This window comes from Meleagris gallopavo, chromosome 8 (genome assembly GCF_905368555.1).
Source record: "Meleagris gallopavo chromosome 8, MGAL_WU_HG_1.1, whole genome shotgun sequence".
NCBI lineage: Eukaryota > Metazoa > Chordata > Aves > Galliformes > Phasianidae > Meleagris > Meleagris gallopavo.
The window spans coordinates 5,037,689-5,060,916 of NC_139411.1; the positions used below are offsets into that span (position 1 = coordinate 5,037,689).

The 23,228-nt window shown below is 35.3% G+C and overlaps 1 protein-coding gene across 1 annotated transcript in view; it reads right to left on the reverse strand.

Moving 5' to 3' along the window:
- OGDHL (oxoglutarate dehydrogenase L) overlaps positions 1-23,228 on the reverse strand; it is a 50,126-nt gene that overhangs the window by 24,464 nt on the left and 2,434 nt on the right. Inside the window, exons 2-13 of the mRNA XM_031554348.2 lie at positions 19,886-20,065; positions 14,919-15,021; positions 11,685-11,800; positions 9,268-9,422; positions 6,360-6,506; positions 5,730-5,820; positions 4,115-4,294; positions 3,578-3,706; positions 2,991-3,170; positions 2,588-2,740; positions 1,167-1,269; positions 494-622 (exon numbers count right to left, since the gene is read on the reverse strand). Coding sequence (XP_031410208.1) covers positions 494-622; positions 1,167-1,269; positions 2,588-2,740; positions 2,991-3,170; positions 3,578-3,706; positions 4,115-4,294; positions 5,730-5,820; positions 6,360-6,506; positions 9,268-9,422; positions 11,685-11,800; positions 14,919-15,021; positions 19,886-20,065 — 1,666 coding nt within the window. The remainder of the gene's footprint in view (positions 1-493; positions 623-1,166; positions 1,270-2,587; positions 2,741-2,990; positions 3,171-3,577; positions 3,707-4,114; positions 4,295-5,729; positions 5,821-6,359; positions 6,507-9,267; positions 9,423-11,684; positions 11,801-14,918; positions 15,022-19,885; positions 20,066-23,228) is intronic.

Sequence of the window (23,228 nt, forward strand, 5' to 3'; positions counted from 1 at the left end):
ATAGCGCTGAGATGGATTCCTTACTTCCCCCAAGTGCTTCACAAAAGGACTTGACAAATCAAAGGATTACTAACTTAACATTACAAAGAGTTTAACCTCCCTCAGAGAAAAATCTATTTTAAGGAGGTAGGGAACAGAAGCAGTGTGAAGCCGAAAAAACAAGAACAAGCAGTGTGAACCTGTGTTTAAAAACTGTATGGATGTGGTGCGCAGGGACATGATATAGCTGTGGGTTGCTAGGGTATTAGGTTGTGTTGGTTAGGTTGTGGTTGGACTTGATGATCTTTAAGGTATTTTCCAACCTAAGCAATTCTATGATTCTTTCATTCTAACCTTAACTGTCACATTCTCCTTTCCCCGTAGGGTAAAAGAGGTGAAATAAAAGTCACAGGCATTTTCCTCCTTGGAAAACATCCAATAGCAATTCATTTGCAGAAAAGCAAAATCTGAGCAAGAAATACAGCCACTAATAGAAACAAAAATTCCAGCTGACCTGCATGTATTTTGAAGTCTTTGACTGGCACTGAACTAGCTACATTGCCAATGTGAGTCAGCAGGTCTTCTGAAATGCCAGTTGGAGGACAGGACATGCTCTTGGGTTCTCCATCCACATTAAAGAATCCTGGAAGTAAAGATCTAGTGAGGTGATCACATTGATTAACAGACATTCTAAGAAACATCAGAACTAATCCTGTTCTTCTCCTTTCAAAGAGAGACAACCATATTCCCATTTTCTGCGTGACAACGGTACTTAATCTTGAAGACACATGATGATCTGCTTTATTTCTACTTTCACTTCTTGTGAAAGAGGTCCAACTGTGTGGGCATAGGTAGACAATAAAACGCCCACGGCACTTAAATCCCTCAAAAAGAAAAAAAAGAGGATGAGACATATTTCTTCTTCCTATATTTTCTTCTTCTCCTTTTCTAGTGAGCTGAAAAGAGGGCTTTTTAAGTGTCAATCTTACTTTCCACATTTCTTTTTAAAAAACCATCCTCTTTCAAGTTGATCTGGCAGAATGTTTCATTTACTGTTAACACGGGCAAACCAAAGGTTTATTTTAAAGAAATACTGGCTGATAAAACATAGAAGAATTCCAGACTTAGGATTCAAAACAGAAGCACAATCATATTAACACCAGGTTATATGAAAAGACAGTCCTTACCAGGCCAAGGTGAATCAAGCCAGTGTTTAATGTGTAGAATCTTATTATCCTTAGATCTGGTATATGCTTCTTCGCATATTCTATCATACTTTGCAATTTCTTCCTGTAGAATAAGAGTGTTCTTTTTAAAACATCCTTGCACCTCCCATTCAGTATTTAACTCCAGAACAAAACTTAGTTAAAATTATGGAAACGCTTTCATTTCATCTAGGATTTTAACTAGGATAAAATAGGACAAAAAGTCTTCTAGAAAAATGCTTATTATCCACATAACTCTGAATAAATTATTTAGTTTATTGGAAAGATGTTAGAGAGGATAGGACTGAGAGACAAAGTGACAAGCAGTACTCTTAAAAGACAGAATTGAATATAATTTGCAGTCATATTTCTAAGATGAGCGTTATTCAGCTCTTACTTCAGGCTACAGATACTACTAAAGACTAGAAAAGAACCTTCTAGAAAACTGGTCTGATTCTAGCTAAGGATCTGCGAGTCACAGTCATCAGTGGCAACAGATAGAGAACAGTATGCTGAGGGAGAACAAACTGTTCAACAATACCCACATTTCAATTCAAAACCACATCCACGTGATTTAACTAGCTCATCTTGGAAGTATCAACAGCAAAGTGGACATTAGTCTGCACAGCAAAATATCCAATCAGGATCCTGAATCCAGTTTAAGTCCCATGCCAGCACTGGTCCGCTCTTAGAGCAATTAAAGATAACTAGTTCCACATAAACTTTAATCATTCTTAACAATAACAGAATGCTTTTTAGTTCATCCTCAATACCATCTTCTCAAAAGATCCTTTGTTTCATCTGCACTCTACATACTTCCTTTTAGAAAAGACCTAACTAGCTCAACAGGGGCACCAGATATTTCATCCTTCTGGAACATTTCAAGTTATCTCTGTTTGAACCTAGGTATATGAATTATTTCAAGGAAATAAAAAGCTTACATGGTTGGGTTTTTTTTATTATTTTACTGCTGAATACAACTGCCACTTGGTGATGAACACGAAGCTACAGGTTATACCTATGAGCACTCCAACACCATCTTACTGATGGTTTTGAGGTGAATAATTCCTGTATCTCCAACATCTTCTACAAATCTCAGAATTGATTATTTTTCCTTTTTCTCCTATTATACGTATTACTTACTTCACAGTACTTTCCATTCCTTTGGAGTTTGTTCCTAATTAGATCATAAGGCAAGTGTTAAAGTAAGAAATATGACTAAAGTAGTACCTCTGTAGCAATGAGCTTTAAATGCAAACCGAATTGAATCAGAAAGCATTAAAGGGTGAAGACTCAATCAAAGCAATGAAAGAAAGGTTTGTAAGCAGACAACGTGCAATGACAACTGTGTCTTCCTGCTGACAGTTCTGTAAGTTCCTTTTCACTCTATTGATATACTGTACCTCAAACTCCTGCAGTGTTACAGTCCCATCTGCGATCAGTTTGTCAGCATACTTCTTCAGCACTGGCACTTGCTTGTGAATCTGCTTGTACATTAGGGGCTGGGTGAACATTGGTTCATCCATTTCATTGTGCCCTCTCCTACGGTAACAAACCTACACAAGGAAAGATTGTTTCCATTGGTGATGAAAAATGTAAAATGAAATTCTTCTATTTCATAGTTGTACAGAGATATAGAAGCCTCTGGTAGAAAAAAAAGTTTATTGCAGATCGTTTTTTTGTTGTTTTGTTTTTAAAAAGAAGAGACTAAAAGTCATTCAAATCAAACTATGTCTCCTGAATAGAGAAAATTTAAAAGAATTATACATATACACAGAATGAAAAGTTAAGAAAACCAAGACTTACTAAGTCAACAACCACATCTTTGTTGAATGTGTTTCGCCATTCTGCAGCTACACTGCACACATACATCACTGCTTCAGGATCATCAGCATTCACATGAAAAATGGGAGCATTGACCACACGAGCAACATCAGTAGGATAGGGAGACGAACGTGCCATACGGGGGTCTGTGGTGAAGCCAATCTAAAAAAAATCCAGGAACTTCCATTACAATGTAGATGTCACCCTCTACTTTGCTTTGAACGCTTGGGCTTTCATTTGACAATCACTTATGCAGCAGTAGTCTCAGTTTTTCATTTTGGTAAGGCATATGAGCTTTTTTCCCTTTGCTCCCTCACGAACTAAACAAAGCAAACATAACCCAGTTGTTACAAACTGAATGAAATAAATGTAGCTGATGAAGTGTTATCCAGTCAGTTGCTAGACACTATGATTGTTTTCAGGAATATTCTAGCCATTCTAATGAACAGAGGATACAAGACAACAAGCTAATAAGCAAGAATAAATAAATAAAGATACTGGCCAAAAAAAAAAAAACAAACAAACAATACTAAGTACATAAATTGATTCAAGAATGTTCTATTTATTACCTGGTTGTTGACAACAACGTGAATAGTTCCATTTGTGGTGTAAGAAGGAAGGTCGCTAAGATGAAATGTTTCATAAACGACACCTTGTCCTGCAAAGGCAGCATCTCCATGTAACAATATGGACATAACCTAAGATGGAGGATTGCACACACAAAACCACACACACATTAGAAAGTAAAACTCCAATTCTCAGCATGATCTCTCTGCTCTATGTTTCTGTAGTGCTTATGAAATAGAATCATATTTTTGTAAATTATAGCAGCATCTTGCATTGTATTTTTACAATAAACCATAGACTTGTCAGCATTCTGCTGTCTTTGATCAGTTCTCAAATGAAATAGTTTTAAGTTTGCCTTCTGAAGTTACCCTTAAGGCAACACGCTGAAAGCTTTATCTAGTTAAATAGGTTACCATCTATCTCTTCTGGGAAGGGGGCAGAGTGGAAGACTGCAATACAAAATTGTTAGTGAATTATTTTTATTAAAAATACTTTAGAGCCCACTAGCAAGAATTACTATAACATTAAACAACCTTTACCTTTTTCCCTGCAGTATCCCCTCGATAAAATTGTTCAGCCTTTGTCTTCCCCTGCACAACGGGATCGACTGCTTCCAAGTGAGAAGGGTTAGCCATCAGGGACAGAGTAATCTTCTTGTTTGTTGCTCTGTTTATCCTCTCATGATACATTCCCAGATGATATTTTACATCTCCAGATCCCTAACGTGCAAGATGTAGTCAAAACTCAGGAATGTTATACATACAAATTGCATCTGACTACGTATGAAAATTCTGCTTCATTCTGAGAAATGGATCTAGCTAATTTTACATCAGTATGCGCTACCATTTTATGGACTGAACACAGACCCCAATTCCCTGTGCTGTGTGGGAGGGGAGGCTGAACAGGATAGATCAACTGGAGGCTGAATAAGATAGATCAACTGGAGGCTGAATAAGATAGATCAACTGGAGAATGTCTTTAGCTTGCCTTTACTCCTCACTGCTCAAGTCTGTTGGTACTTGGCAATAAATTATATTGATCTCCCTATGATGAGTCTTGTTTTGTTTGTGACGGTGATTAGTGAGTCATCTCCCTGCCCTTACCTCAACCCAGGAGCTTTTGCTTCATTGCATTTTCCCCTCCTGCTCTGCTGAGTGGGGAAGTCAGAGAGTGGGCATGGAACTTAGCTAGCTGTCAGTGTGAAACCACCACAAATATCTGTAAAGTATTGATTCTCATTTCATACACACAAAAGCCACTCCAAAAGTAATGCCTCCTGTTTTATTATGTTGGCTCATGATGTCAGAGGAGGACGTTGGTTGTATATGGCAGTAAAGGTTGAACTTTCCACGGATATTCCATTCAATTTTGCTGCTGCATGACAAATGGCAGCAGAGGAGCAGTCTGACACAACAGCATCTGACATGGAAGTGTGTAAGAAGCAAAGGTGTGGAATTTTATTCCTCCATGTAGAAAAAAAGCGTGTCCAGTGACATCCATTGACACATGCTGAATGTTTATAGAGACCAAACAGTGGATGTGAGTTCAGAGAGGCAGTGGATGGCGCATTTCAGCAGTCGTGACAGTGGGTCACCTCTGCTGGTATAGATGTCTATGACCACAGCATGCAGGTTCTTGTTCATAGTTGTAAAAATGCATAGCTAACGATGGAGACTATGCTGAAAAACAGTGCTTTGGAGTTGAGAACTTGTTCTATCAAATTATTATTATGCTCTTTGTATCTGTTGTAGTTTCCATGTAAATAAATATAAGGCATTGCTTTCAGAGTGACAACGATTCCTGAATACAACAAACTCAGTTAAATCATCTGGAACTGACATATCTTCACTCATTTTTTTAAAGGCTCTATAACTAAGACACCTTCTGTATGTTAAAGGCACAGTATAGTCTTCAAATTTATTAAGAAATTTTATCAAATGACCTTTGTCCTTAAATGAGAGAATACGACAGTGCATTTCAGCAGCTGATAATGCTATTATGACAACTATAACAGGTTAGGTTGTGGTTGGACTCCGTGATGGTCTTTAAGGTCTTTTCCAATCTGAGCAATTCTATGATTCTATAACCAAAAGTATCCAAAAAGTACATTGAATGTTTATCTCTCTAGGTATATCTACTCAAGAAGCACCTTACCTCATCAGCTGCTTCAAGTTTGGGATCAAACTGACAGAAGATCTGTTCCAGCTCTTTTCGGATGACATTAGCCAATACATTCAGCCTACCTCTAAGAAAATTCCAAACAATATTATGTCTCAAAAATGTTAATTGAACAGAGTCAAGAGCATAAAGCTTTTACAAGTACAAGACACCCCTGTCAGAAATTTGCAATTCAGTAGTTCACTTTGAACTACTGAGCTTGAAACCCTTCATTCTATCCCCCTCTAATGCATTCCCAAAGTTTTTAACATCTACTTATCCAACTATAAGCAATGAATTACGCAGTTATCCAACAGTTTTAACATGATATTAATTAGCAATTAACAGACCGCAGAAGTATGTCTATCTCACCCTGCTTTCTCAACTCTAGACTCAATGGAATAAATATCACTGCTGTTGCCACACTTCCTTTCAGCTCCAAAGTTCACCTGTAAAGGCCGTAGCTGTCACTGACACATCTGTTACATTTCTGCATAGCCATTGCTCACTGTAACAAACTCTTGCTTCCACAGCTTCTCTAATATCAATTTTATTAATAAAATTCAACTGCTCAAAGCCTGCCTTAAGACTAAAACCATTCACTAGTGTGTTTCCTGTTGGCATTACCTATGAGGCATCCCCATTATAACGTATTCAATTCCCATTTCACTGGATTTATCAATGATCGTCTTAAGTGCAGGAATCATTACTTCACATCCTTCCAAACCAAATCTCTTCTCAGAAGACCACTTGCGAGCAAGGAAGTCTTCAAATCTTCACCAAAGAAAAAAAAAAAAAAACAACAACAAGAAACAGTATTTACATTACAGAAATGTAGCAAATACTTATTGTTTACGAATACATGCTTATAGGCCTCCAGTGATCAGTCACACTTTAGGGAAAGGGGTAGAGAGAGGAAGACAAGACAAAATTAAGTCCTCCTTCGCCATCTGAGAATTATTTACCCTGACTTTGAAACAATTCAGATAGGCAGAAGAGTCACATCTTGGTCAAAATTTAAGTTAAACGGTGCTCTTTCCCATGTATAGCCCTTCTTAGAAAAGAAGTCTACTCTATGGATTGAAAAAGTTAGAGAATCTGTATTTTCTGGAGGTAACTATTAAATGCTCAAAGAAAACAGCAGCAGAAAGCATGCCTATTTCAATAGCAGAGCTCCACAAATTGCCTGATGTAAAGGCTGGAAACATGCCAAGAGAAAAGACACAGGAATTTCTGGTCCAGCTGCATCTGGAAAAAAGCGTCGATCCTTGACAATTCTATGCTTTTTCATTCTTTAATGCATTTGGACCAGAGGCAGTGCAAGTGGTTAAAAAGTACCTTTTAACAAATACCAAAAGGGTCATATGTTGTCAAGCGTGGAGATAAAAAATGCAAAGAGAATACGTCTTCATTAAAATAACTGTATAAAATCATCTTTGCAATGTCTGGGCTTATAACGCTGCCATAATCCATTAAGACACGGCTTATTCCTCACATAAAACGCTGACATCTACATCTTTGAAATGAAATTGAGAAGAGAAATGAAGAGACTCTCCTTAGATAAACATTGAATACCTCGGCTAAAACATGCCACCATAATTCTGAAGAAGTCAGTGGGGTCATGATGTTCACATGAACTGAAAGTGGGGTCCCTATGCGAACACCAAGCCTTACAGAGCAAATAAAATACCTTATTGTATACAGTTTTCCTTCTCTTTGTAGCTGCAAGCCAATACTGAACAATTAGAAAGTTTGTAATTTAAGTCAAGCTGTCAATAAGCGTGTAGAAGTACAATATTTCAGTCACAACTTGTAAGGCCTCCATATGCTGCTGTGTGTTCACAAGGGCAGGCAAGCTGCTGCTACTGCTACATGTATCTGGTGCTCAGCAAGGAGCAAATTTTATGTAAGACAGGTGCTAACATAAGGGGAAATATGGAAAGACTTGGCTCTGCACGGGTATAAGATGTCCAGACTACACAGTCGTCCAGCACTGATATGTTGAGTAATGCACAAAGCTCAAATATCAACAGTCATTGTTTTGTGGGGAGAAGATCTTTTGTTCAACAATCTATATGTAAACATCACAAAGAACGAGAAATCTTGCTTTAAAATGCAGTTTCAAGTACCTGAAGTATGTACTTAGAAGTAACAATTTTAATAACAGGATTCTCAGGTAAAATGATGTAGCTTTACAAAGTCTCTTTACAAACTGTTCTCAAGAGCCCAATCAGTTGTTCACAAAACCAGATTTCTTTTTTTCTTGTTCATTTTCAGACAAAACTAGCACACTAGATGGATAGAAACTTAAGTAAAACTTTTTTCTTCCATTTACAGCAGAAAATTTATTTGGTAAAAGATGAACATTTGGCTGCTTCATGCCACTAGAAACTGCAGATTTTCCCACAGCTTAGACAAACAGGAATAATAGTAAAAATTTTTTTCTCCAGAGAAATGGAGATTATTTACACTGAGAGCTTGATAAACGAACTTATGCAAGTGCAACGTTCACTTGACCAGTAAGTGACTTATTTCTGTTTAACTTATAACTGGACAAACAATCTTGTTATAATACTGGCAAAGAAAATGCCTGGTAATTTACCTTCCGAGACTTCCAATGCACCCTTCATTTTTAAGTCTCTGAATAGAGAAGCTTAATCAAAAAACTTGCCTTTAAATATTGCTAACTCTTGTGTTTACCAAGGGATATGCAAACTGTTTCATAACATAACAGCTAGCATAAATCTCATGCCTGGGAAGAGAATCTAATTCAGGCTCTGGAAATAAAGCATTTTTATACAAACAGTCACAATGGGAGTAATTAATGAGCTGCTTCCAGACACGCTTTCCTACACTGCAGAGAACAAAACTCTTGCTGCCAGCACATTTCAGTGTACCTCAAAAGGCAAAGGACAAAAACTGGACTTGAAATAATATCCAAATCCAGTCCCATCTTGACACAGCTTTCCAAAGAGACTGTTAGCATCCCAGTGAGTCAAACAAAACTCATGTTAACATTCCACTCATCTAAAAATCCTCTTTGAATTGATAGTTAGTATGATTTCTTTTGGCCACATGCTACCAGAAAGATACAAGCATGGCAGAATATCAGCACCCAAATTTGTTGTTATAGAATCCTTAGAGTTGGAAGGGACCTTGTTATGACTCCTTTTTTTTGAAACAGGCTATGAATGTTCTAACACGGATATCACCAGTCTGCTGAAACATTTTTTCCCCATTATTTCTCCTAAAGCTAATCCAAACATTGCCACATTTGCCACAAAAGTCTGTGTGAGTGCTAAAGATCCATTTCCCATCTAAGAAAACAGAACATGAAAATTCACTACACAGACCTTGATAAACCTCACAGTACATGCTTTCCCTTGATAATGTAGCCAGGTTAACTACACCCACTTTCATTTCAGGTTTCATTTCAACTCTTAACCTCTACCTGAAGTTTACTGACCCAACAGCTTCCCATGTCGATGTATACCCAGCAGTCACAGAGAAGTTTCCCAGCACCACCCCAGCGTACCTCATTGAGCGTACCAGCCGTGCCAGCAAAGTCCTTTTTTCCTCATTTGTAAACTTCATAACACCTGGTGTCTCAAACTTCTGCCGGATCCATTGGCACTGCTCCACATCATTGATGAACATAAATTCCAAGCCTATGTGTTGGCAGTAGGTATTCTAGGGTGTAAAAACACCAATACAGGAGGCTTTAGGAATTAATGGGACATGAAAAAACAAGTAGAACTTGAAAATCATACTTTCTTACACTTCTGAAAATCCTGTTTTATCTCCTCTTCCCCTAGATTCTCCTCACGCTAATCCTATAAGCAAATAAACTATTTTATTGAATGCAGGTTTTGCCTCACTAAATTAAAAGCTTTCTCCACAAAATAACATTGAATAGTTTTGTACTGAAAGACTTTGAATGGAATGGAAAAACAATAACAAATCCAAGCAGCTGAGAGCAGAGAAAGAAATGAAAAGCAAAAACTACACAGATACTTCTAAAATTTTAGCATCTTGTTGTATTTATTTTCTTCTTCTTACCTCAGAACAAATATTTTACCAGAAAAACTGTGTTTAAAATATAGTCAACATATAAAATATATAAAATATAGTCAACATATAAAATATATAAAATATAGTCAACATATAAAATATATAAAATATAGTCAACATATAAAATATATAAAATATAGTCAACATATAAAATATATAAAATATAGTCAACATATAAAATATATAAAATATAGTCAACATATAAAATATATAAAATATAGTCAACATATAAAATATATAAAATATAGTCAACATATAAAATATATAAAATATAGTCAACATATAAAATATATAAAATATATAAAATATAGTCAACATATAAAATATATAAAATATATAAAATATAGTCAACATATAAAATATATAAAATATATAAAATATAGTCAACATATAAAATATATAAAATATATAAAATATAGTCAACATATAAAATATAGTCAACATATAAAATATAGTCAACATATAAAATATAGTCAACATATAAAATATAGTCAACATATAAAATATAGTCAACATATAAAATATAGTCAACATATAAAATATAGTCAACATATAAAATATAGTCAACATATAAAATATAGTCAACATATAAAATATAGTCAACATATAAAATATATAAAATATATAAAATATATAAAATATATAAAATATATAAAATATAAGTCAACAAAATAAGACATTGTGAATTTGAACACATAGCATGTGCTCTCTACTGCATCTAAGAAGTCATTTAATTCAGCTTCAATGGAAAAAAAAATAATCCGAAGCTCTGGTGGGAGGAAGGAAACTGGAGGGTTTTTCTCTTTAACACAGAGCAGTTTCTTGAGGCTTTTAGATTTTGCTATTGATTTTTTTCCACTTATTTGTACATTATAATTTTAAGGATTTTTTTTTTTTTTTTCAAATTACTGCAGAAACATGCTGGAAGTACAAAAAAAAAAAAAAGCAAATTTTGAGCTCCAAAGCAAACAGAGTTGACACTGTCGGTGCATTAGATAAGCTGCTGTAACAGTTGGTCAGATATGCAACCCAACACATTTTCTTACACTTCAGCAGATTAAAGCATAGAGTTCCTATATGCTCAGTATTTATTTTTTATTTATTTATGTTGATTACTCATGATTCAGTTCTCTATTTCACCCTTTTAAACCATACTCACCCCTAGCCCTATCTACTGCAACGGATTTCAATGCCATGCAACAAAAATCTCTACTATTTCAGTACTACAAAATCCTGAAAAAAGCACAGTCAAGAACACTCCATGTCTACCAGTAGTTTACAAACTCACTACTAGTTCTACTTACTGTTTGTAATTTCCTCTACATACATTTATGTAAATTATTTATTATCTTTGATGACTTCACATGGCATAGCTGTATTTGTCAGAGAACAAAACTCAAAGACGACGACTGGGGATAGAAGCAACGATCATCACCATCTACAAACTACAGCTGGGCTTTCATCAGTTTGGTACCCAATTCTCCTATTTTTTACTGAGACAAAAGTCTCATTGAAGACAGGACACCAAGAGAAATCCTCGCACATCCTACGTATTGTTTGCAAGTGTTTAATCTGTGGTAGCAAATAAACACAAATTATAAAGGTTCTACTGTTTCAATCAATGCTAGTTCTTTTTTGCAAAACTATGGGCTGGATTAGTATTCTACACATTCCTTTTTTATACTTATCCTTCATCTACGTACTTCAGATGAAACTAATGGAACTACCATCTCTGAAAGCAGCACAGGAGACATTTTTTCTGTCATCTGAATTCTATGCGTGCTGTATTAATAAATGACAAATAAGTTCTCTGTGACTTACAATTGGAAAAAGTTGCTGCAGGGATGAAAACAAGTCACAAATCAAAGATGTCATACTGACCTCCAGCCGTTTGATGATCTCTCGTAAAGAAAGACTGTTCTCATTTCCTCCTATGAAGGTGGTTGTAGGTAGTTGAAAGACTTTGTCCAAATCTGATTCATGCAAGCCGTAAAACCCTAAAACATGTGCATTATCAATTTGCAAAGCAAGGTGCGAGGCAAAAAGGAAACCAGAATTGTTTCTCAAATAACCACAAGCTGAAGTTTAATAAAGAAATACTGAGAAAGATTAAGAATTGAAAATGTGAATATTTTGAAGGCATTCCTTGTTATAATGCATTTCACTGTGTATTTTAAAGGAATGTGATCATTAAATAGTTACTGTTTGACTGGGAGTTACAAATCATTCTTTCTTAAGCACTCTTTAAACTTGATCATTTAAATACTGTCATTGACTCACTGACACTCCGTACCGTATTTTGTACTTCACTATTAAGTGAAAAGACTAATTCACAGAATCACAGAACCACCAAGGTTGGAAAAGACCTTCAAGATCATCCAGTCCAACCATCCACCTATCACTAGTTAGTACTCACTAAACCATGTCCCTCAACACAAAATCCAATCATTCCTTGAACGTGTAATTGTAATGATCAGTCTAATTCTAATGATCAGGATCTCTTCCTTGTGGGGAAAAAAAAAAAAACAAACAACAAACCAAACCAAAAAGAACGAGCTTTCACACACAGAAACAGTTAACAGGTTGGTTGGATGCCTACCAGATTGATTTATCCAATGTTAATAATAATAATAATAATTATAATAATAATAATAATAAAAAAATAGAATGCATTCAAGGCAACTCTGCCCAAACACTCTGGTAGAGTGTCTTCCCTTGTCTTTTCATGGGGAAGTTAGTTTCAAAGAGCACTGAAATGATCTGTACAGCACTATTTCCAAAGCAGTTTATAAAGCAGATTACCCCACTAAAACAAAGTGTTGTTCAAGCATATCATATCACCTAGATTTAAAGCTATACAAATCCATGGTTTAAAATACAAGTAAAGAAAATATTTAACTATCATGTAGTTTCAAAAGCCAAAATACAGCACAGACAAGACGGGCATTAATGCAAGTTAAAGAGTCCATGGGACAATGTTTAATCTTGACTTGTTAATGAAAAAATACATATAATCTTAAAATCTTGGTTTTATTCTGGAAAAGTTGCAGGCATCCGCTTTAACACTGATCTGAAAGCCAACACACAACTTCTAAATCCTCATATAACAGTGCTGTGTTCTCTGTTATTTTTTATAATACAAAAGAAAAAAAAGGCAATTAAAGATTAATTATATATACTACACACTATACATACTATATAACTACAGAAGTTAGTATTTAGAGCTGGAATCGGGCCAAAGGACTGTGCTGCAAGACTTTTACTATACAGCACTTTCAGTAATTCTGTTTTAAAGTTAATACAATATATTGTTAAATTAAATTTTGCTTTTTCATAACACCAAAAAAAAAAAAAAAGGTGGGAGGAAGGAGGTGAACAGTTCCATTTAAAACAAAGTAGTGCTACCATTCTATATTCTTTTGCTTTGCTGTCTGCCAGACTTCACAGGCTCTTCATACTCTGTTATAAAAAAAAACAAAACAGAACATGTACAGGCACACATATAACACCTGTGCTTTGTACTGCAGCACTGCATACTTACAGAAGCATCACTTCATATTTAAAGAGCCATAATCTTAGTGAAACTGAAGAGTTCCTCAGCAATTCTAGAACTTGAATGTGCAGTAGGTATGCCCCTAACTACCTGCATTTTAAAAGCAACTCCCAGAAGAAACTTCCTACCAGAAAGTTGTGACAAGGAAAATGCAGAGGAAAATGAAACATTAAAACACCTTCTGTACTGAGGCTGTTCTTACGTTTTCTGCCAGAAACATTCAAAGATTTTTGTGACAGATAACATTTAAGATAATTTCTAACCTAATTATGGAAATTTTAGCTTAGTTACTAAGATCTCAGACACATCCTTCCCATCTCATTCAGAGTACTAGCATGCTTTTTCTGTGCTCACAGAGCTTGCAGCATGATCTCTCCTGCCCAATCACTGCACTAAACTATCTGTAAAATTTTAAGTTAATCTGTATTGACATTGCAACAATCATTTATGATCTGAACCAATTATCTTCAGTTAGTACATATCCATTTTATTTTTAGTAGGTACTTCTCTTTAAGGCTGACAAACTTCACAGTGAACCTTGATTTGTGTAAGCACCTCTCTGTTTACAGACTTCAGCACTCCATTGCTTTTGTATGATCAAGGATCAGAATTGCTTCTTTTCGTGCCACCAGAAACAGAAAAGACAGAGACAAAGCAGCAGCAGATGTACTTAAAGTAAAACAAAGCAGAGCGTGTTTTATCTGCTTCTTGCACCACATTTTGACTAGTTCAAAAAGCTTCCCTATGTATCAAAGAAAAATTGATTCACTGTCCTTATCAGGCAGAATACCACCTTTCAAACAAACCAGGTATATTGAAGAGTAGAGAAAAATCAATCAGATGTTACTTTATTCAAGTCCAACAGGAATAAAGAAACAAGTCAGTACTACTTCTAAAAGACATGCCCTCTTAACAAACAGAAACCCTGATTCTTACCAACCCTCTCAAAAGCAGATCCCTGTTTATTATATTCTTCCAGCAAACAAAAATAATCATTGTTTGATTACATACAATTCATGAATTCTGTAGTTCCCATGCTTTCTTCTGATAATTTCAGACTTAGCTTCTTCAAGTGTAACAGAAAGGATAAATACCAGAGGCTACAACCCAACTTAGGTACGAAATTTCTGCCACGTTCCCCTATCCACCATTCTTATTATTTCTTGTTTTGACTGGGGACATCTGAAGTTCAATCAGGATGAAAAAAAGGTACCAAGCACGGAGGCACAAAAGTGATTTAGATCACCAGAAACTTAGTCTGATGCACTGATTAGTAATAATTTCTAGTGTTAAAAAATGTAAGAATTTATATATTTATGTTTATAATCGTTACTCATCAGAAAGTGAACTCCAGCAACCTTACCAGTGACCTCAGCATAGAAATTTTATCTTCAGGAAGTTTGAGACTCCTTATAGAGACTCAAATATCTAACTATTTTGTGATACCATCAAGCACAAAAGGTACAAGCCTTCCTGCAATGTCTTATTCAATCACCTCAGCCCAAGGAGATAGAAAAAAGACAAGTAACCATTGCAAATAACAAGGTACGCTGTGTACTCACCAAGTTTATCGATTGTAGTGATTAAGTCAGATGGAACAAACGAATCCAAGTCTGCATCCAGAATCCCAAGAGGATCTAGCTGAGCCACATGATGGCCACGGATCTGAAAACAAAAAGTGACAGAAAAACAAAATCAAGCTAACTAAAGTCAGACAAAGGGAATAAGTCAGCGCTACCTCCCCAAAGCGCACTGATAAGCCATGAAGTCAAAACCAGCAAACACTGCTAACGTCAAGAGAGAGTCAGAGTTGCAAAGTTTGCCCCTAAAGAACAAAAAATAAGCATTATTAATATCTCCAGATATTTATACTATCCCTATTAATAACTGTAGACTACACATTAGAATGCAAGGTTTTTGTTTGGCATTAAACTTGAAGTAGAATTACACAGGAATATGAATAAAGAAAACTGATATAGATGGTAAAATCTGAACCTCTGGATAAAGTTCAGAAAATTATTTGTATATTTTCTACTGCACTTGTTTTATATTTATGCCTGAATCTTCTTTTGAGCAGATGCAGAATACCAGAATATGATATTACTGACCTTAAAAAATGGATTGATTAAAAATAATTTTATATCGGGAGCGAAAAGATCAGTCTTCATGAGCCCTGCTTTGCATCACATAGCAATTTATTATCATTTGAGAAATTCTGGAAATTTAGTCTATGAACTGAATGATACTGAAGATACAAAAGAACACACAGGAAGTGGGGGGTTTAGTCAGCTTTCAGTTATCAGGATTGCTGCTGTCAATGCACACAAGTTGCTATAGATTAGTGCCTTATATTAACACACAACAATACTATGGAAGAAATAAATAATTAATTTAATAGAGACACACAAGTGTTTTGTTTGTTTGTTTTTATACCATCTCTGTTATGCATGAGACTCCTAGACCAAATTACCTCATTAAACACTTTTAATTGATGAAAATATGACTACTTTCTCCTTACTACTTTTCAGGGAGAAATTCAGATCGTATGAGCAGAATTTCATTCACATTGCTAATATCTAAATTGTCTCTTTATATTAATAAACTGCAATATTAACAACTTACATCACAGAGTAATAGAGAGAGATTAAAGTGTGGCTCATTTGTAAGAAGTGACTTATAAAAACAATATTCAGACGTTCTGTATTTGCACAAGATTTCACAACAAAAGCCATTCCACTCACAAGCAAACAAACAGAAATAAGGCATCTTATTTAGAACCACCAGCCCTGCAAATTCAGTCTGGCCTCTGAGACTCTTTGCATCTCATGAATCACCAGTAATAAAGCTCTGACAGGCAAAATGATGCCCACGGCAACATCTGTGCCACTTCATTGTTTACAGCAGCACAAAGTCTATCTGACTGGAACTAAGCAAGCAATTCTCCAGCATCATCAACAGGAAAGAATTCACCTCCCTAAGCTACATCTGCTCTCCAGTATTAGCTGGAAGAAGATTATTAGCAAGAATGCCAAAACCCATAAGAGCAAATCAGTAAAGCATTGTGCCTTGTTACGTGGCAGGAGCAGTTGGTCTTTAACTAAAACACAGTACACAATATCCATTGTGCCCAGCTTTCACAAGAGATAGAGGGTAAGAATGAAGGAGAGGGCAAAGGATGAGCCAGCACAAAATTACAAGCAAATAGAAAAAAGAGATCGTTGAGCACACACGAGCAAACACGTGCAAACAAGCAAGAAAGCAAGCAAGGTAGATCTGGCAGCTCAATCAGACGAGATAAAACAGTCTCTAAGTGCTTCATTTCCAAGCTTAGCAAATCTGTCTTCTACTGAATCATACAACTCTTTAATCTGGAAAATATACACATCTTCTCAAGACAAAAGGATTCACAAAAGTGACTACTGGTTATTAAAAGGTAACAGCAAGGGCTAAATCCTGATCCTGTCGAGATCATGAAATATTTTCACACTAAGTGTTAGTACAAAAGACCTTCTAAATAACATAGCAGTTACTGCTGAGGACAGCATTTCCTCTAAGCCTGGCTTGTAGATTGTTCCCTGATAGACACCCCTCAGCACTATCAATTTTATGCATTTTGCACATTTCATCTTATTGGAATGCACAAAACTAGGTGAAACAGGCAAATAGAAACGACTGATGGTTGTCACTGTTTCTAATAAATAATTAAATACTGTCTTAATATTATATCTAACAGGCAATTTGCAAAGCACCGCAAAGCCACCCAGCTAGAATTATATTTATATTTATATTATATATAAATATAATATATAATATTAAATATTAATATAATATAATATATATTAAATATAATTATATTTATATTATATATATATTTATATATAATATATATATATATTATATATATTTTTATATATTATATATATATATTATATATATATTGCTACATGCAGCAACTGTGACTATCAAATGAAATTTACAGTATTTCCGTATTACACCTATCATTTGTAAAGTGATTTTGCAGCTCATGGCAAAAAGTTTTGTTATTTTTCTTGTTTCAGAGTAGGGTACTGTAGAGACAGGGTACTTTTACTCTCCTTAGTTGCAGACCTTTTAACATGAAGAGAAATGTATTTCTAATTTGAACAAAAATCAGCTACTAGATATTGAGGCATAACAAGAACAAAAATTAACGATGCCTTGCAAATGAAGCCAACATTGAGCAAGCAATCTGAATGGCATCTAAAGGGCAATTTTCCTTAAGTATTTTAATGTTTTTTAAAAAGAACCTTTTTTTTTTTTCTTTTCTTGAATGTAACAGAAGTCATACTTTTCTTTTTCAGTTTAACACTTCTAGAATCAAAGCGTTTGCCTGCTATTACAGAGGCATTGGATATACCATCCTCCACGCCTCCAGAAAGCTTTTTGTAGTAACCACAGCATCAAGCTCTGTTTAAAAAACAGAAATTAAAGGAAACAAAGTCAAATGGATACGGCTACTCCTGTCGTTTTTGTAATATCTTACAAGAAAAGAAAAAATTTAAGAAAAATTATCCCTTATCTACCATGAACTGCTGTACTGTGTGATCTACCAAGTTCAACAAGACTAATTAGTTTTATTCTGTATTATTTTGTGAAAACCGAGATTAAGAATATAGTTATTTTCAACATGAGCTCGTGTCCTAATCAGATAACATTTAGCAGAGGTGCTAACATGTATGTATTAATTGAGCTACTTTTATTTGTTAAGAGCTAAACAATACTGAAGAGCCACATGCAGGGTCAGAAGACACAAACTCAGAGGGACCAAGCCAAAACACTTGAGTCAGTACTGATGGTGGAGACAGGATGCCAAAAGGTATGCTTCTGTGCCAGTGCCTAGCTGAATTTTTGGAATATCTGCTCCAAATATCAAACAAAAGTCCATGACTGTTATGCACTGGTATAGAACTTAAGACCCCACATCCAATTCAGCTTCAAATTAAAATACAATTGTCATTAATTGTATCAAAACAGTGGCTCATTTCACGGACATCTCCCTAAATCACAGTGCATCAAAGCAGGAGTCGGAAACACTGTTCTAGACACGGATTCCAAACAAATAATAATTACATAAAAGAGCAGCCAAGATATTAAACTTAAAATCATTTTAGTGTCTGTGTTCATTTTTGTTAAGCACACGCTTTCCACTGGAAATCCCTTCATTGTGTCCCGTGCTTTGCATTAGAAAAGCAATAGATTAACTGCCTTTGCAGAAGACCTGCTCAACAGACCACAAAGCAGTTTACCACAAAAACCATAAAACAGTGACAGGTCTGAGAAATGAAAATTCTGTATCTTTCTCAATTTCATTTCATTATCAGGGAAAGGAAGGTCACAAATTGATCTAATCCCTTCAACACTGAATTTAGAGGGTATTAAATACCTTTTAAAAACAGACAGTTGCCTTAGGTAATCCTCTCTCATTGTCTGTCACAGACACATAGGTTCCTGCCATTTGTAAAGACATTTCTATTCCATCACTTCAGTCAGATAACACACACTTTCAAACGCAGGAAACAGAACAGCAATTCCTTAAAGAGTTTCAAGTCAAAGTAGCTTCGTGTTCCCTTTTTCCAATTCTTCAACAAAATTTTAATGCAAGCAAAAGTTAATAGGCTGAAGGAGTTGTTTACCACATAGATATTTCAAAGTAAGCTTTGTATTTTCTCTGCATTCGCAAACCTTTCTACCCCCTTACAATATTTCTCCAAAAACTGGATTAATAGGATTCATATCTGAATCAGTAGTGACGAGGCAATATATGTAGAAAAGGAAGTTTTCAGACTGTTTTTAAGCCCTTATTGAAATTAAGATACTAAACACAAGACCAAATAGAAATACTTAAACTTGTTTTAGACTTAGCAAATGTGTAACCAAAACTGCTGCATCACTTCCAAATCCTTTCTTCTTTTAGAGGAAAAGGAAATTACTCTATTTCTTATTTAATAAAAGGGTTAAAAAAATCAGAGTGTGAAATAAAGTCAATTTTGATGAATAGCTTCTTTAAGAGAAATTCATCAAAGCTGACCTAAACTCGCAATCTTTCAGCCTCCCAAAATTCAGTCTCTGCTTCATTCATTATTTCTCTTCTTTTTACCTACAAATAATCCTGCTTATATAAAAAACCTCAACGTTCACACTGGATGCATGAGAAGGTAAGCACATTTCCTTCTGTCTTACAGAAGACTGAAACATTTAGAACTGTAACAGCTTCCAGTTCTAGGCAGACTTGAACTGTGGAAAGGTTTGTTGCTGAAAAGTGGGAGAAGTCCTTATTTTATTGCACACATCTGAACATCAGTACCGCCATACTCTCTCTTCATAAGACACAAAATTAGTTCAGGTAATTATTACTTAGCATTCCAATTTGGTCAAGTAACTAACTGAGCTGGAGAGAAAAAAATCTTAATAGGCAGATGTCAAGATCAGAAGAAAAACGAAAGGAAGGAAAAGGTTGATCACAAAGGAATGAACTTCTCAGTACACTTACTTGGTACGCTCTTATCAAAGACTGCACAGCAAGATGATCTTCAACAAGTTTTTCAGCTTTCCCCGGTGTCTGGGCCAGGCCATGGCTCTGAAGAAACGATGCCTTTCTTTCCAACTGATCTGGTAGTTGAGGATCATACGTTTGGCCAGCGTTCGCATTACGGAAAAACAAATCCCAAGACTGGACATGTGTATAGAGAAGGAAGGAAGAAAATTCCTTACCTCAGATAAATATTTCAATCCAAAGCAGCAGTTTCAAGCTACTAATTGTATCTCACTGCACGACACTCTTAAGTACAACTAACAGCAACAAAAGAGCATATTCAATGCAGGATAAAAGCTCTACCTTTTTTGTCTCTCTAACGTAAGCAATAATAGAGACCAGAATATACCATGCTGGAAGGATGCCAGAAGGGTCATTAAGTCCAATATATAAATGTTCCACACCTTTGCAGCATCTCCATGTCTTTATTTACATAGAAACCTTTTTGTTTGCCTTCTTAGACTGAGCTTAATCAGTGGAAAACTCCAAAAATATGAGCGCAAAGCACCCTGATACATTATTCATTCACACAGCTCTTTTTCATGGCAAAGTTGATTCACACAACGAGTAACAGGTATAATATTGTGCCGTTAATAAAGAGTTATCAAGCCTCTAAAACTGAAAACCTTAATCATTGAAATGAAAATATTCCTTTAATGATTAAATAGTTCATGATACTTAAGATACTCAATGAATATGTTGATTCAGTCCTTAAGAACTTTTCTTGAAGAAACCACTCTGCTGAGAGAGGCTTTTGGTCAAGGATCCCTTCCTTGCTAGCTCTGGACACCTCACTATGAAAGAAATCACGGCCCTCGTTTCAGTTGCAGGTGACAACTTCAGAAGAACACACATTTCAGAAAGAATTAAAACAAAAAATCCTTTACTTCCATCTATACTTTTACATAATCCACTTCAAATATTAATTACAGAATACACGAAGGAAAGAAAATTATGTAATACCAGTTAGGCAACAAGAAAATATTTTTAAAATTGTATTTTCATTAATAAAGACAGTCTTCATACTGATACTACTGCAGGTTTTAAGGTATTCAGGAACACTATGAATGGGCCAACCTATGTGGGCAAAACCTCACTCAGTTTTCCAAGTTTAACTTGTAGAAGTAGGTTCAAGTAGGTTCAGCACTCACTGAACCTGTGAATGGGAACTTCTTCATGAACATGAGCATCATGTCAGAAATAAACTCTTCTAAGGCACCTCTTTTACTCCATTATTAATATGAAGTTGCATTGCTACAAATATGATAAACATAATTAATTATTCACCCTCCTCTTATGCAGGCTTGATGTAACACAGTCTCATTTGTACATGCCTTTGCAAATCAAGACAGGCAGATCATACGTGGTGGTTAGTTTAAGGAAACAAGTCATGCTTATCACCTTTACTCTTCTTTGCTTCACACCTTATCTGTCACAATTAGATTAGAAGTCCAAATTTATATAGCATCCTATAAATGGCCTTCAAAAGTCTATTAGTGCAACTGTATTGCCTCTGGTATTCTGTCTATATACCTTACTCCATGTTAAGAACCATATTGCTATTCTACACCCATTTAGCACACGGTCTGAGAGATTGCGGGTCCCAGACCATGGTAAACAAATACAATATCTTTGTGTTGACAGTAAGGCTATGTAGACCTTAGGAATTATTTTTTCAATACAGATATTAATTTTCATTATTGTAGTAAGTTCCAAACACACATTTCGAACCATGACAAATCTGACATTCATGAAAAGTTTTAATAAAGAATGTGTTTTGCTTATCTCAGGGTTCTTCTTTTGCCAGCAGTGCTGATCGTATTTCTTTGCTGTGTTAAAAGTTATCACAGCACAGTCCCACAGAAAAACTGAATATTAAACTAGTGGACTGCTGAAATATCTGCTAATAAAATCCAAGCAAGTTTGCGTAAGAAGCTACTGGGTTAAAAGTAAACACATGAGCCTTTCTGCATGCAAATTCACAAACAGAAAAATACCTTCAAAGGGCTCAAATATGAAGACACTGACAGCTAGGAGAGAAGGAAACTACACTATTTCTTAGCATGTTTTTGAACTTATTGATTTCTTGAGATGGTTTGACATTTAATCAGAGGGGAGGAAAAATACATCATTTGGCTACAGAAAATTAGTTTTTTCTAGACACACATCCATCAAAGCCTTTAAAAATTTCTGTAGTGCCTTTCAAGATTGATACCAGATTATAGTCCTCAAGTCTTGTGTATCAATGCCAGTTTCTGGCAACAGCATTTACCAAGTGACTGAAAAGACAGAAGATAAACTTGGTCTCACAGCGTACCTAAAGGTTCTCAACTAAATTAGTGATGTTCTTCAAAATATGGTAGGGAGAATTTATAATAGAAAAACACATCTATACACATCTATGAGGAAAAAAAAAAATCTAAAGTGGCACAGAAGTGATGCATGATACATTCTTCTGCTTTTTTTCTGACAGCAAATCCCTACTGCAGTTAACCAATATTTTAATTTCTCAATTAACAACATACAATTCAAGTGATTAAGTGGCAATATCTTACTCATACAATAAGCAGCATTACACTTCAACAACGAAAACATTTGTTACCTTGCCAATGTTTATTTTTTCCCCCTAGTGACATGATATTTATCAACTGCACTAAAGAGAGTAAATCCTTAGAAAGACACACACTGAACATCACTACATAAAAAACAAACAGTCAGAGGAAAAAAACCCACCCTTTTTCCAAGTACGCACAACAAGAAAGTGATTATACGCTCAAGGTAAAGCAGCTGCATACAGGATAACATGAAAGACATTATGTACTCAATATCCAACTATGTAATTTGTAATTAATCTTGTGGTAGTTGTAACTGAGCCTTGTCAAGCTTCTGCTTTATGATCTATGGCTCTGACATCACAGTTCAAGCAGAAATAATGATGCCTTTCTCAAAGCCCACATCATTTTATTCTGATTGTTGTTTTGGCTACTTTAAGGACAGGAAAATTCAGAAGACAAGGAAGAGCAGGAAACCATCAGGAATTGATTTGCACAATGAACAGAAGCTCCTATGAAATAAATATATATTAGCAAATACATATGCATGGTATATAGAGAAAGGAGACATTCTTAGGATTAAGAATGTTTTAAATATGTTTTCAAATAAACATACATGGCAAGACATACCTAATCAATGAGGGGGAAATAACTTGAGGAGCCTGGACTAACTGGAGTTTCTAAGTAAAAGTAAATAATGTGATCTTAAAAGCCAAGGGGAAAAAAAAAAAAAAAAAAGCCTTTTCAGC